The sequence below is a fragment of the Pseudophryne corroboree genome, chromosome 3 (assembly GCF_028390025.1).
Source record: "Pseudophryne corroboree isolate aPseCor3 chromosome 3, aPseCor3.hap2, whole genome shotgun sequence".
Classification (NCBI taxonomy): Eukaryota; Metazoa; Chordata; class Amphibia; order Anura; family Myobatrachidae; genus Pseudophryne; species Pseudophryne corroboree.
In genome coordinates, this window is record NC_086446.1 from 775278254 (window position 1) to 775292779 (window position 14526).

Sequence of the window (14526 nt, forward strand, 5' to 3'; positions counted from 1 at the left end):
AAGACGGAGTCTCTGAGAGCGGTGATCTCAGGTCTAGAGGAAGGGAAATTCCTGGTGTCTCTGGATATCAAGGATGCGTACCTTTATATTCTGATGTGGGCACCTCCTCAGGCTTATCTAAGGTTTGCTCTACAGGACTGTCACTACCAGTTCCAGGCACTGCCATTTGGCCTCTCCACGGCACCGAGGGTCTTCACTAAGGTAATGGCAGAGGTGATGTTTCTCCGCAAGGAGTGAACATAATACTGTACCTGTACGACCTGCTGATAAAAGCACCATCCAGGGAGAGGTTGTTGAACAACATTGCCCTCTCAACCCGCCTACTCCAGGATCACGGGTGGATTCTGAACCTACCAAAATCTCACCTGGAACCAACACGGAGGCCTCAGTTCCTGGGGATCATACTGGACACGGAGTAACAGAAGGTATTCCTTCCATTGGAAAAGACATTAATCATCCAGTTGATGGTGCGGGATGTTCTAAAACCAACACGGATATCGGTGCATCTATGCATTCGCCTTCTGGGGAAGATGGTAGCCTCTTATGAGGCTCTGCAGTATGGAAGGTTTCATGCAAAGCCCTTCCAGCTGGATCTGTTGGACAAATGGTCCGGATCGCATCTTCACATGCACCAGAGGATACGTCTGTCGCCGAAAGCCAGGATTTCTCTTCTGTGATGACTCCGGACTTCTCACCTGACTGAGGGTCTAAGGCTCAGGATTCAAAATTGGCTTCTGCTAACCACAGACGCAAACCTCAGAGGTTGGGGAGCTGTCACCCTGGGGAAACAGTTCTAAGAAAAAGGGTCGAGTCACAAAGCCATTCTTCCAATCAACATTCTGGAACTAAGGGCCATATACAACACCCTTCTACAGGCATCACATCTTCTTCAAGATAAAGCCATTCAGGTTCAGTCGGACAATGTGACGGCAGTAAGATACATAAACCGACAGGGCGGATTGAAGAGCAGAGCAGCAATGTTAGAGGTAACAAAGATTCTCCTCGGGGCATAAAGACACGCGGTGGCGCTGTCGGCAATCTTCATTCCGGGTGTAGACAACTGGGAAGCGGACTTCCTCAGCAAACACAACCTCCACCCGGGAGTGTGGCCTTCACCCGCAGGTGTTCGAGTCCTTAACATGTTGGTGGGGAATTCCACAAATTGACATGATGGCCTCTCATCTCAACAAACTGCTCAAGCGATTTTGTTCCAGGTTGAGGGACCCACAAGAAGTGGCGGTGGACCCTCTGGTGACTCCATGGCTTTACCAGATGGTATACGTGTGTTTCCACCTCTTCTATTGATCCCAAGAATTCTCAAAAGAATTAAAAAGGAAAAGGTTCAAGCAGTTCTCATTGCTCTGAACTGGCCAAAAAGGGTCTGGTACGCGGATCTACTGGAGATGCTCCTGGAGGACCCGTGGCCTCTACCTCTTCGAGACGATCTTCTGCAAAAGGGGCCATTCGTCTGTCAAGACTTACCACGGCTACGTTTGATGGCATGGAAGTTGAGCATCAAATTTTAGCCTGGAAAATTATTCTGGACAAGGTTATTCCAACCCTGATCCAAGCCAGAAAAGGGGTAACGTCTAAACATTAACACCATTTTTGGAAAAAATACGTCTCATGGTGTGATAACAGGAAATTTCCTGCAGTGGCATTTCAGCTGGGATGTTTTCTGCTTTTTCTACAGTCAGGGGGGGTGCATGTGGACCTACGTTTGGGCTCCTTGAAGGTCCAGATTTTGGCCTTATCCATTTTCTTCCAGAAACAATTGGCTTCCCTCCCTGAGGTTCAAACGTTCCTGAAGGGGGTTCTGCACATCCAATCGCCCTTTGTGCCTCCCATGGCACCTTGGGATCTTAACGTGGTGTGACAGTTCCTTCAGTAGGAATGGCTTGAGCCTTTACAGGAGGTTGACGTAAAGTTTCTTACATGGAAGACCGTTACACTGTTGGCTTTGGCTTCTGCAAGTCGTGTGTCGGAACTGGGGGCATTGTCTCACAAAAAATCTGACTCGCTGTTTGTTCTCTATGATCCCCCAAAACTTGGGTGCCCTGTTTCTTAGCAGTCTATTGCTCGCTGTATCAGGAGTACTATCAAGCAGGCTTATTCTACTGCAGGATTGCCGGTTCCTAAAGTACAGGCCCACTCGATTAGATCAGTGTTTTTTTCCTGGGCGGATGCTCGGGGTGTCTCGGCTTTACAGATCTGCCGAGCAGCTACTTGGTCAGGATCGAACACGTTTGCTAAGCTCTACAAGTTCGATACTTTGGCCTCTGAGGACCTTCAGTTTGGTCAATCAGTTCTGCAGGAACCTCAGCACTCTCCCACCCGGTTAGGGAGCTTTGGTACATCCCCATGGTACTAATGTGGACCCCAGTATCCTATAGGACGTAAGAAAAAACAGGATTTGAATTACCTACCGGTAAATCCTTTTTTCGTAGTCCATAGAGGATGCTGGGCACCCGCCCAGTGCTTCGTATTTCCTGCACTGTTACTTCATTAAGTAATGTTGTTGGTTCAGCTGTTGCTGTTCCTGTTCAAGTTTGGTTAGTTTGGCTTTCCTCTTATTTGTGTGTGCTGATTAGAATCTCACCCCTGTTATGTTACATCCTTCCTCAGGATATGTCCATCGCCTCAGGCACAGTTTCTAGACTGAGTCTGGTAGGAGGGGCATAGAGGGAGGAGCCAGTGCACACTATTGATTTCTTAAAGTGCCCAAGGCTCCTAGTGGACCCGTCTATACTCCATGGTACTAATGTTGACCTGCAGTAAACAAGAGGAGGGTGAATCCATGCATTGATAATTTTGTTACCCGGCTGAGAGAAAAGACCTGTCAGTATTGCACATAAAAAAATTAACTTAGACAAGATAAATTAGTATTGGGCATACATTATGAAAACACTCATCGCCGTCTCTTCAGAGCAGAATTTAGATCTGTCAGTAGCTATTGAAATGTGTCGCAGAGTAGAACTCACTGACCAGAGAATCAGAGCAATAGACAGATTCATGCCTCCCAACTTTGCGATGATGTGCGGCAGGACCCGTTGCGCCGGAGGCACGTCCGAAAAAGGGGTGAGGCTTCACCAGAAGGGACGTGGCCTCATCGGAAGACCCCCGTTTTCCATCATTTTGGGGTTGTGCCCAGCACTCTTGAGCAGTTGGGCACCCCCACCTCACTCCCTACACTGTTTAGATGCCGTAGGCGTGCGTACGGCATCTAATTCAGTAATCACCGGCTGCTTTGCAGAGCAGAGCAGCGGTGATTACAGGATCTCCCAGCTGACCCCCCCACCTGCGGGACACTGCGACCAGAGCCGGCCCTAACCAATATGATGCCCTAGGCAAGATTTTGGCTGGGGCCCCCTAGCACCACCGCTGCTTCCGCCTCTGACCTTGCACCTCTTTCCCACCACCATCACCCCTCACCCATAGCAGTCCTTATTTTGGTGTTTGTACCCCCTATATTTTAAATAGGAACAATTCGCACATTTGGTGCACACCCCAAAAAGGGGTGTGTTTTTGCTGGCAAGGGGCATGGCCACACAATAGTAACCCCATTTCCAAATACACCACACAATACTGCAACTTTATTCACATTTGGTCATGTGATAGTGTCCATAATTCATATTACATCCCACAGTAGTATCACTTTACCTTAAAGGTTACTCCTCACAGTAGAACCCCTTATTCACATTACATCACACTGAATTGCTCCTTATTCACATTACACCACACCATATTGCTCTTTATTCACATTAGATGACACAGTAGTGCCCTTTCTATACGCAACGCCACATAGTAGAGCACCTTATACACATAATGCCACACAGTAGTAATGCATTTATACACATAATTCCACACAGTAATGCACCTTACACATATGAGACACATTATTAATGTCCTTAGAAACATAATGCACCTTACACAATATGACAACCTTTATTAATGCCCTTTTACACATAATGTCCCTTACACATATGCTATACATTATTAATGCCCTTATACACATAATGACACACATAGTGCCCCCTACACATTTGCTGCACATTATTAGTGCCCCTATACACATAATGACACACATACAGTAGTACCCTGTTACACATATGCCACACATTATTAATGCCCTTATACACATAATGACACACATAGTGCCCCCTACACATATGTTGCACATTATTAATTCATTTTTACATGACACATACAATGCTCCTTACACATATTCTGAACATTACTGCACAACCAACCCACTCACATGCACACAGCACTCACACTGCCACTAACACTGTGACCTCTGCTTGGATACAGATGTGTCCTCATAAATCTTGCCTCAATGCTAATGTCGGGCACCTTTTTTTATGAAAAGCCATCTTATTTGCATTGCTATGTGGCTAGGATGCACAAGCAGCTTCTACTGATTAAAATGATATGCAGTATGCCTATACACTGTGTGAGACTGTGGCTGTATCTGCATATGAAATGCTACACACAGACTATAGGCATGCCGCATATAATTTTAATCAGCAGAAGCTTCTGATGCCCCTAGGCATATCAAATGCCCTAGGCAATTGCCTAGTTTGCCTATGCCTATGGCCGGCTTTGACTGTGACCCGCGGGAGTGACAGTTGGGAGGTATGCAGGTTGGTAATGTCAATGTTACAGACAGACAACAGTAGGCCCGCAGCCATGTTTCCTATCGCGGCAGCTGCATGTGATGTCAAGCAGCCGTCGTGATCACACCCCCACCAATCACCCGTTCGCGCAGCACCGCCCCGTTTGCTGGCCTCCACCCCACAATGCTTCGTGTCTGCCTAGGAAACGGAGCATTGGCTCCCCCGCCCCGCGACCGCCTCTGTCAATCAGAGCCGATCGTATCTTCTGTGGCGCTCTCACCCCCCCCCCATCCCGTAGAAAATGCAGGCTCATGCACAGGATGGGCGCTACACATGCGCCTCCAACTTTTTTGTAATTTTTGCGGTTGGATCACACACTGCGATACAACCTGAATTAGCCCCACAATGCGTTATTAGTGGACGTACCTACAAGATTACTTTTTAAATTGTAGAAGCCCACCAGAAACCATCATTGTCAGGTTCCACATGTGAGCGTTTGGGGTTGATGCAATTTCCTATTCCTGCTGAGCTACATAAGATGGAACATGATTTGTCACGACCATTGAGGAAAGAGCAAATAATAGAGGCCTACGATGATGTGTTCAAGTGGCCAGAGAAGTCTGTTCCTGGGGAAGTACATTTTGAACTTGTTCCAAGTGTTCCGCCATTCCAATGTGCTCCACGCAATGTGCCTCTAGCCAGTGGCGTCATGAGGGGGGGTGCAGCCCGCACCCGGGTGAAACCCTTCAGTGGGGTGAAACCCTTCAGTGGGGTGACACTAAAAAGAGCTGCACACACGCACCCCCATCACAACCACTGACTTGACAGACATGCCCGTGGCAGCACCCACTCCTCCCTGGGGCACCAAGCTCCCACACCCCCGCCAACTCATGAGCCGGACTGTCAGAGTCATTCACCGCTGTGCGCCGCCAAGTCCGTACTGCCGCAATCTCTCTGGAAATGGTGCCGGGTGCTGTACGTCACTCCTCATTACATAATTGCGCACTCCGGCACCGCATATCATTCTGGGAGGGACAAACGGAAGGAGACTTGAGTGCTGCTGCGTTAAAAGAGGAAGGACCTGGAGTGCAGTGCAGTGCGCACCTCGGATGTCACACTCCGTGGGGATGACACCAAGTTCTGCACTCATTTCTGCACTGTATCCCCCTCAGCTGACATAACGCACGGTGTGGCCAGACCACAAAGGGGTAAGGGGGGGGGGCTGCTGCGGCTGCGTGATGACACACACAGCAGCTGCAACCCGGGCAGCGACAAGTAACTCCCAAACATCCGCAGGAGTTGCGCTGCCTGGGAGTTACTCCGCTGGGTGATGCTTTTGTACTTGTGCAGGGGGGGGCGGCCTGACATGCGGGGTGGACTAGCCCTGTGCTGGGCGTCCCCCCGCATGTCAGTGTAAATGATTGTAGCGTGTAAGTGATCGTAGCTGTGCTAAATTTAGCACAGCTACGATCAACTCGGAATGAGGGCCATTGACTCCAACTGAGCAGAATTATGCACAAATTGAAAAGGATTGCTTGAGCATTGTGTTTGCTTGTTCCCGTTTTCATTATTCTTACGGCAGGGTGTGATCACGGTGGAGACTGATCATAAGCTGCTAATTGACATCTTTAAAAAGCCTCTTCTTGGTGCAAATAAAAGACTTCAGAGTATGATATTAACATTATAGCATTACAATCTCTGTGTTACTTACAGAGTCACTTACAGTGTCACCCAGACAGGCCGGCGCTTACCATTCAACAAAGGGATGCAAAGCAGGGAGGTGCCAGGCTGGAGAGGCGCTCTCCCAGCTCTGCATCCCTGTGCTGCTGAGCTGGTGTCCCTGCTGCTGCTGGATGCTGCGCCTGTCACACTCTATGACATGCAGAGGAGCCAGCAGCATGAAGCCTCCTCTATACCTCCCCTGTGAGTCCAGTGTGCGGACTTAGAAGGGGGCGGAGCTACACAGGACCAGGCTGCAGCCTGCAACACAGGAGGATGAGCTGCCAGACTTCCTTAGGTAAGTGGATGGAAAGAGAATGAGTGAATGAAAGTGTGTGTGTGTGTGTGTATGTATATGTATACAATATTTGTAATATATGTACAGTATGAATGTGTAAGCGTCACTGCTACAGGGGGCATTGCATGTGCAAGCGTCACTGCTACAGGGGTCATTGCATTTATAAGTGTCACTGCTACAAGGGCCATTATGTGTGTGTCACTGCTATAGGGGGCTTTACAGGTGTAAGCATCACTGATATAAGGGTGCATTAAGTGTGTAAGCGTCACTGATACATGTTATGTGTGTAAGCGTCACTGCTACAGGGGGCATCTTGTATAAGCATTACTGGTACAGGGGGCACTATGTGTGTAAGCACCACTATTACAGTGGGTATTACGTGTGTAAGCACCACTACTACAGGGGGTGATCGGTATGTAAGCGCCACTACTACAGGGGGCATTGTGTATAAGCGGAACTATTACAGGGGGGCATTGGGGGTAATTCCAAGTTGATCCCAGCAGGAATTTTGTTAGCAGTAGGGCAAAACCATGTGCACTGCAGGGGAGGCAGATATAACATGTGCAGAGAGAGTTAGATTTGGGTGGGTTATTTTGTTTCTGTGCAGGGTAAATAAAGGATGCTTTATTTTTAGATTGCAGATTGAACACACCACACCCAAATCTAACTCTCTCTGCACATGTTATATCTGCCTCCCCTGCAGTGCACATGGTTTTGCCCTACTGCTAACAAAATTCCTGCTGCGATCAACTTGGAATTACCCCCATTGTGTGTAAGCAGAACTACTAAAGGGAGCATTATGTGCGCTGTCACTTTGTAAAGTATGGTAGGGCGCAAATTTAGTTTACAGGGGGCGCCGAACACCCTAGCACCAGCCCTGAGCCCAGAATTATCACGCAGTATGCATCATGTGATGATTGATTTTGCACAGATTAACCAGGCAGATTATCTGAATGTCACTGATCAGCGACTGCAACAGGTTCAGCAGCACACCATGACTGATGAGAGCCCGCAGATTTTTAAATCTATTGTACTGGCTGTAGTACAAGGTGTACCAGATATGCTACAGCAGAGGAAGCAGATTTCTAAATTGTGGTATGATAAATTTGCAAAGGAGTTGCCTGAACTTGCTATTGGTGAGCCAATTCATATGAAGCCCCTTCCTGGAGATCGCACAGGTCGTTGGAGACTTGGTACCTGTGTGCGCCAGGTTGCACCACGCCAGGCTTGCCTACCCTCCCGCATTCAGCGGGAGGCTCCCGATTTTTAAGAGAGCCTCCCGCTGCCCCGCATACCTTGGCCGCCCTCCCGGATTTTAAGGTCCGTCATTAAAAAATCTGGACTGCGCATGCGCAAGTCCAGAGCGGCGGGGGGCGGGGCCTGCACGGGAGACTTCAGGCAGCCCCAGCAGGGTTGTGTGCAGCCGCAGCGTCAGCTGTACTGCTGTGCACACTGAGAGGCCGTCGGAAGCATTGTTTTGCTTCCCTGTGCCTAGCCCCTCCCACCTCACTCAGCAGCGTGTAGTAGTGTACCAGCCAGGACCACAAGAAGAAGCAGCAGCAGCACCAGATCTCCTCTCACTGGCTGCACTTCGGCTCTCACTGGGGTTCCTGCACTATGCTGCCCTCCCACACTGTACTGAGGTCGGCTCCCAGTCCATACAGAAAGGAGCAAGATAGCAAGGTGGGTGCAGGGGTGCAGACTGCAGAGTGTCATGGGGGTGGGGGGTGTAATATTGCACTGGCTGTAATATGGGAGTGAGGCTGTGTATAATAGTATGTAATATGGGGGAGGGGGGTATGTATGCTGTTTGTAACATGTTGGGTGTACCATGGTGGGGGCTGTGTATAATGTAATGCACTGGGTGTAATATGGGAGAGGGGGCCTGTATAAAATGTAATGTGCTGGGTGTAATATGGGGGGGGGGGGGGGTGCTGTGTATAATGTGCTGGGTGTAATATGGGGGGGGGGGGGGCTGTATATAATGTAATGTGCTTGGTGTAATATGGGTGGGCTGTGTATAATGTGCTGGGTGTAATATGGGGGGCTGTGTATAATGTCATGTGCTGGGTGTAATATGGGGAGGTTGGGATTGGGTGACCGGCGATCGGGATCCCGTCGTTCAGCATACCGACATCAGGGTCTCAGCTGCCAGATTGTAGGCGGGTGGGCGTGAGCGCAACGAAGCTCCTTGCTTGCTTGCTGCGCTCGCCACAGGTTCTATTCAAAGTCTGTGGGTTTTGGGACACCCACGAGTGGGAACAGTCCCTGTTAGTCAGAATGCAGACTGTCTGGATTTCTAGCGGTTAGGATGCCGACCGCTGGTAACGTGATTACATCCCATACGGAGGAGCTGTGTGCGCTATGTGTAATGTGGTACTGGGTGTTATATGGGGGGGTGGGGGGCTGTGTATAATGCAATGTAATCTGATACTGGTTGTAATATGGGCAAGGGGCGCTGTGTATGTTTATGTCATCCCTCCCAAATGTCCTGATTTTGGCTGGACAGTCTAGTTTTTCATCGACTGTACCGTTGTCCACCCGTGGGCATCAGTGTCCCACCCACGGGAGCCAGCAGACACACCGGAAGGAGCACAAGACGCCAGCACGGAGAATACGCGTCCAGCTGCAAGGAGACCAGCCACGCACAGACTGCTCAACACAGCACAGCACCCGGCATCACAGACGCCTGTCACGGATCCATGATACACAGGTAGATTGCAGTGACAGTTAGCGTGTGAGGGTTGTTGAATGGCAAAAAATAGACTCCACCAATTATTCATATAAACGGACCAGAAAAAAGCTGCTTAATTACAACAGAGAGCTTGCAAACATTGATTTTATTAATTTTTTAAATGTATTTAATTTTTATTTATTTAATTTTAATATTTAGTTTTTTCTTCTTTTAATCTCTATTCCTTCTTTAACGTTTATTCTTCTCTTTCCTCTTCTTAAATCTTAAGGCATTGCTATTCACAGCGCTTTGTTTCCCATTTATGTGTCCCGCAGTTGGCAGACCCTCTCTCACGCAGAGCAGCAGTGAATAGACACGGGGGGGGGGGGGTCATTCCGAGTTGTTCGCTTGTTGCCGATTTTCGCAACGGAGCGATTAAGGCAAAAATGCGCATGGTACGCAGTGCGCATGCGCTAAGTATTTTAGTACCAAACTTGGTAGATTTACTCACGTCCGAACGAAGAATTTTCATTGTTGAAGTGATCGGAGTGTGATTGACAGGAAAGGGGTGTTTCTGGGCAGAAACTGACCATTTTCAGGGAGTGTGCGGAAAAATGCAGACATGCCAGGATAAAACGCGGGAGTGTCTGGAGAAACGGGGGAGTGGCTGGCCGAACGCAGGGCGTGTTTGTGATGTCAAACCAGGAACAAAACGGGCTGAGCTGATCGCAGTGTAGGAGTAAGTCTCGAGCTACTCAGAAACTGCTAAGAAATTTCTATTCGCAATTCTGCTAATCTTTCGTTCGCAATTCTGCTAAGCGAAGATACACTCCCAGAGGGCGGCGGCCTAGCGTGTGCAATGCTGCTAAAATCTGCTACCGAGCGATCAACTCGGAATGACCCCCACTGTCCGCATGTGCACAGCGTCTATTCACCAGCAGAGACGACGCAGGACATGAGCAGCAACTCACAGAGCGCTGGTCCATGCCCCCATAGTAACAAAAATTTTGGGCGCGCGCCTTCGGCGCGCACAGATGTCTCTCCAGTATTGTAAAGTACTGGGTGTAATATGGGAGAGGGGGTGTGTGTATAATGTAATGTATTATGGTGCTGTGTGTACTAGATGTAATACATATATACAGAATGTAAATATGGGTGTAGTAGTGTGTGTGTGGCGTAGAAATGCCCTTGGCGCGGAGCTAGAGACGTACCTCAACGGCGCATTCTGCTGCCGCCTGGAATCTCCCTGAAACTAGTTTTCAAAAGTAGGCAAGTATGCACCACGCTCATATCATGCGGATGTGGAAGATAATTTCTACAGGCACAATCGTGTGGATTTGCGAGTAGCTGAACGGCCAATTCTACATAAGCATGTTGGGCATTCCATTACTAGCCTGAATATGGAGCCGGCTGTGCCAATGGCGACTCAGGAATTTGAAAGGCCACAGGTTGTTATACCAGAATATGGAGAAAATGAGAACATGGAACACGCAGGCATACCAGATGGAAGTCTATCATTATCACCTGCTAGATTTATACAGACTCCTGCCCAACGAAATTCAGTTAGTAATAAGCTGTGTCTCAGTGTTATGGATGTTACCAGTAAATAATAAGCCATGTCTCAGTATTATGGATCTTATATCAGTTAGTAATAAGCCATGTCTCAGTATTATGGATGTTATTCCAGTTAGTAATAAGCCATGTCTCAGTATTATGGATGTTACCAGTATTCTGGAAAGCGGTAATACAAAGCGTAGCCTGCCTAGGAAAGAGCTGGCATTTGCGAGATGCTGCTACTGGTGCCGCCACTGCTGTTCTTGCGGCGGGAGTCCATACATCTACCCAGTGGGCTGTCACAGTCATATAGTCCTGAGTCTGCCCTGCTCCACTTGTCCACATGTCCATGGTTAAGTGGACATTGGGTACAACTGCATTTTTCAGGACACTGGTGAGTCTTTTTCTGAGGTCTGTGTACATTTTCGGTATCGCCTGCCTAGAGAAATGGAACCTAGATGGTATTTGGTACCGGGGACACAATACCTCAATCAAGTCTATAGTTGGCTCTGAATTAACGATGGATACCGGAACCACGTTTCTCACCGCCCAGGATGCCAAGGCCTCAGTTATCCGCTTTGCAGCAGGATGACTGCTGTGATATTTAATCTTCCTCGCAAAGGACTGTTGTACAGTCAATTGCTTACTGGAAGTAGCACAAGTGGTCTTCCGACTTCCCCTCTGGGATGACGATCGACTCCCAGCAGCAACAACAGCAGCGCCAGCAGCAGTAGGCATTACACTCAAGGATGCATCAGAGGAATCCCAGGCAGGAGAGGACTCGTCAGACTTGCCATTGACATGGCCTGCAGGACTATTGGCTTTCCTGGGTAAGGAGGAAATTGACACTGAGGGAGTTGGGGGGGTGGTTTGCGTGAGCTCGGTTACAAGAGGAAGGGATTTACTGGTCAATGGACTGCTTCCACTGTCGCCCAAAGTTTTTGAACTTGTCACTGACTTATGATGAATGTGCTGCAGGTGACGTATAAGGGAGGATGTTCCGAGGTGGTTAACGTCCTTAACCCTACTTATTACAGCTTGACAAAGGCAACACACGGCTTGACACCTGTTGTCCGCATTTGTGTTGAAATAATTCCACACCGAAGAGCTGATTTTTTTTTTTGTATTTTGACCAGGCATGTCAATGGCCATATTCGTCCCACGGACAACAGGTGTCTCCCCGGGTGCCTGACTTAAACAAACCACCTCACCATCAGAATCCTCCTTGTCAATTTCCTCCCCAGCGCCAGCAACACCCATATCCTCATCCTGGTGTACTTCAACACTGACATCTTCAATTTGACTATCAGGAACTGGACTGCGGGTGCTCCTTCCAGCACTTGCAGGGGGGCGTGCAAATGGTGGAAGGCGCAAGCTCTTCCCGTCCAGTGTTGGGAAGATCAGGCATTGCAACCGACACAATTGGACTCTCCTTGGGGATTTGTGATTTCAAAGAACGCACAGTTCTTTGCTGTGCTTTTGCCAGCTTAAGTCTTTTTTTTTTTCTAGCGAGAGGATGAGTGCTTCCATCCTCATGTGAAGCTGAACCACTAGCCATGAACATAGGCCAGGGCCTCAGCCGTTCCTTGTCACTCCGTGTCGTAAATGGCATATTGGCAAGTTTACGCTTCTCCTCAGACGCTTTTAATTTTGATTTTTGGGTCATTTTACTGAACTTTTGTGTTTTGGATTTTACATGCTCTGTACTATGACATTGGCCATCGGCCTTGGCAGACGACGTTGATGGCATTTCATCGCCTCGGCCATGACTAGTGGCAGCAGCTTCAGCACGAGGTGGAAGTGGATCTTGATCTTTCCCTATTTTTTTAACCTCCACATTTTTGTTCTCCATATTTTAATGTGTGGAATTATATGCCAGTAACAATAGCAATGGCCTACTACTATATATACTGCGCACAACTAAAAGGCACCACAGGTATACAATGTAGATGGATGGGTAGTATACTTAATGGATGATGAGTGACGACACAGAGGTAGGTACAGCAGTGGCCTACCGTACTGCTATATACAGTATACTGGACCTGGTGGACACTGTCAGCAAACTGCTAAACTAGTCTAAATAAAAGCCACCACAGGTATACAATGTAGATGGATGGATAGTATACTTAATGGATGACGAGTGATGACACAGAGGTAGGTACAGCAGTGGCCTACCGTACTGCTATATACATTATAATGGACCTGGTGGACACTGTCAGCAAACTGCTAAACTAGTCTAAAAAAAAGCCACCACAGGTATACAATGTAGATAGATGGATAGTATACTTAATGGATGACGAGTGACGACACAGAGGTAGGTACAGCAGTGGCCTACCGTACTGCTATATACAGTATAATGGACCTGGTGGACACTGTCAGCAAACTGCTAAACTAGTCTAAAAAAAAGGCACCACAGGTATACAATGTAGATGGATGGATAGTATACTTAATGGATGACGAGTGACGACACAGAGGTAGGTACAGCAGTGGCCTACCGTACTGCTATATACAGTATAATGGACCTGGTGGACACTGTCAGCAAACTGCTAAACTAGTCTAAAAAAAAAGCCACCACAGGTATACAATGTAGATGGATGGATAGTATACTTAATGGATGACGAGTGACGACACAGAGGTAGGTACAGCAGTGGCCTACCGTACTGCTATATACAGTATAATGGACCTGGTGGACACAGTCAGCAAACTGCTAAACTAGTCTAAAAAAAGACACCACAGGTATACAATGTAGATGGATGGATAGTATACTTAATGGATGACGAGTGACGACACAGAGGTAGGTACAGCAGTGGCCTACCATACTGCTATATACAGTATAATGGACCTGGTGGACACTGTCAGCAAACTGCTAAACTAGTGTAAAAAAAAGGCACCACAGGTATACAATGTAGATGGATGGATAGTATACTTAATGGATGACGAGTGACGACACAGAGGTAGGTACAGCAGTGGCCTACCGTACTGCTATATACAGTATAATGGACCTGGTGGACACTGTCAGCAAACTGCTAAACTAGTCTAAAAAAAAGCCACCACAGGTATACAATGTAGATGGATGGATAGTATACTTAATGGATGACGAGTGACGACACAGAGGTAGGTACAGCAGTGGCCTACTGTACTGCTATATACAGTATACTGGACCTGGTGGACACTGTCAGCAAACTGCTAAATTTGTATAAAAAAAGGCACCACAGGTATACAGTGTAGATGGATGGATAGTATACTTAATGGATGAAGAGTGACGACACAGAGGTAGGTACAGCAGTGGCCTACCGTACTGCTATATACAGTATAATGGACCTGGTGGACACTGTCAGCAAACTGCTAAACTAGTCTAAAAAAAAGCCACCACAGGTATACAATGTAGATGGATGGATAGTATACTTAATGGATGACGAGTGACGACACAGAGGTAGGTACAGCAGTGGCCTACCGTACTGCTATATACAGTATACTGAACCTGGTGGACACTCTTCGCAAACTGCTAAACTAGTCTAAAAAAAAGCCACCACAGGTATACAATGTAGATGGATGGATAGTATACTTAATGGATGACGAGTGACGACACAGAGGTAGGTACAGCAGTGGCCTACCGTACTGCTATATACAGTATAATGGACCTAGTGGACACTGTCAGCAAACTG

The 14526-nt window shown here is 47.9% G+C and overlaps 1 protein-coding gene across 1 annotated transcript in view; it reads left to right on the top strand.

Annotated features, from left to right (window-relative positions):
* Positions 1-8178: 8178 nt before the first annotated feature.
* LOC135056863 (DBH-like monooxygenase protein 2) overlaps positions 8179-14526 on the top strand; it is a 404570-nt gene continuing 398222 nt past the window's right edge. The window contains exon 1 of the mRNA XM_063962536.1: positions 8179-8316. Coding sequence (XP_063818606.1) covers positions 8251-8316 — 66 coding nt within the window. The 5' untranslated portion in view covers positions 8179-8250. The remainder of the gene's footprint in view (positions 8317-14526) is intronic.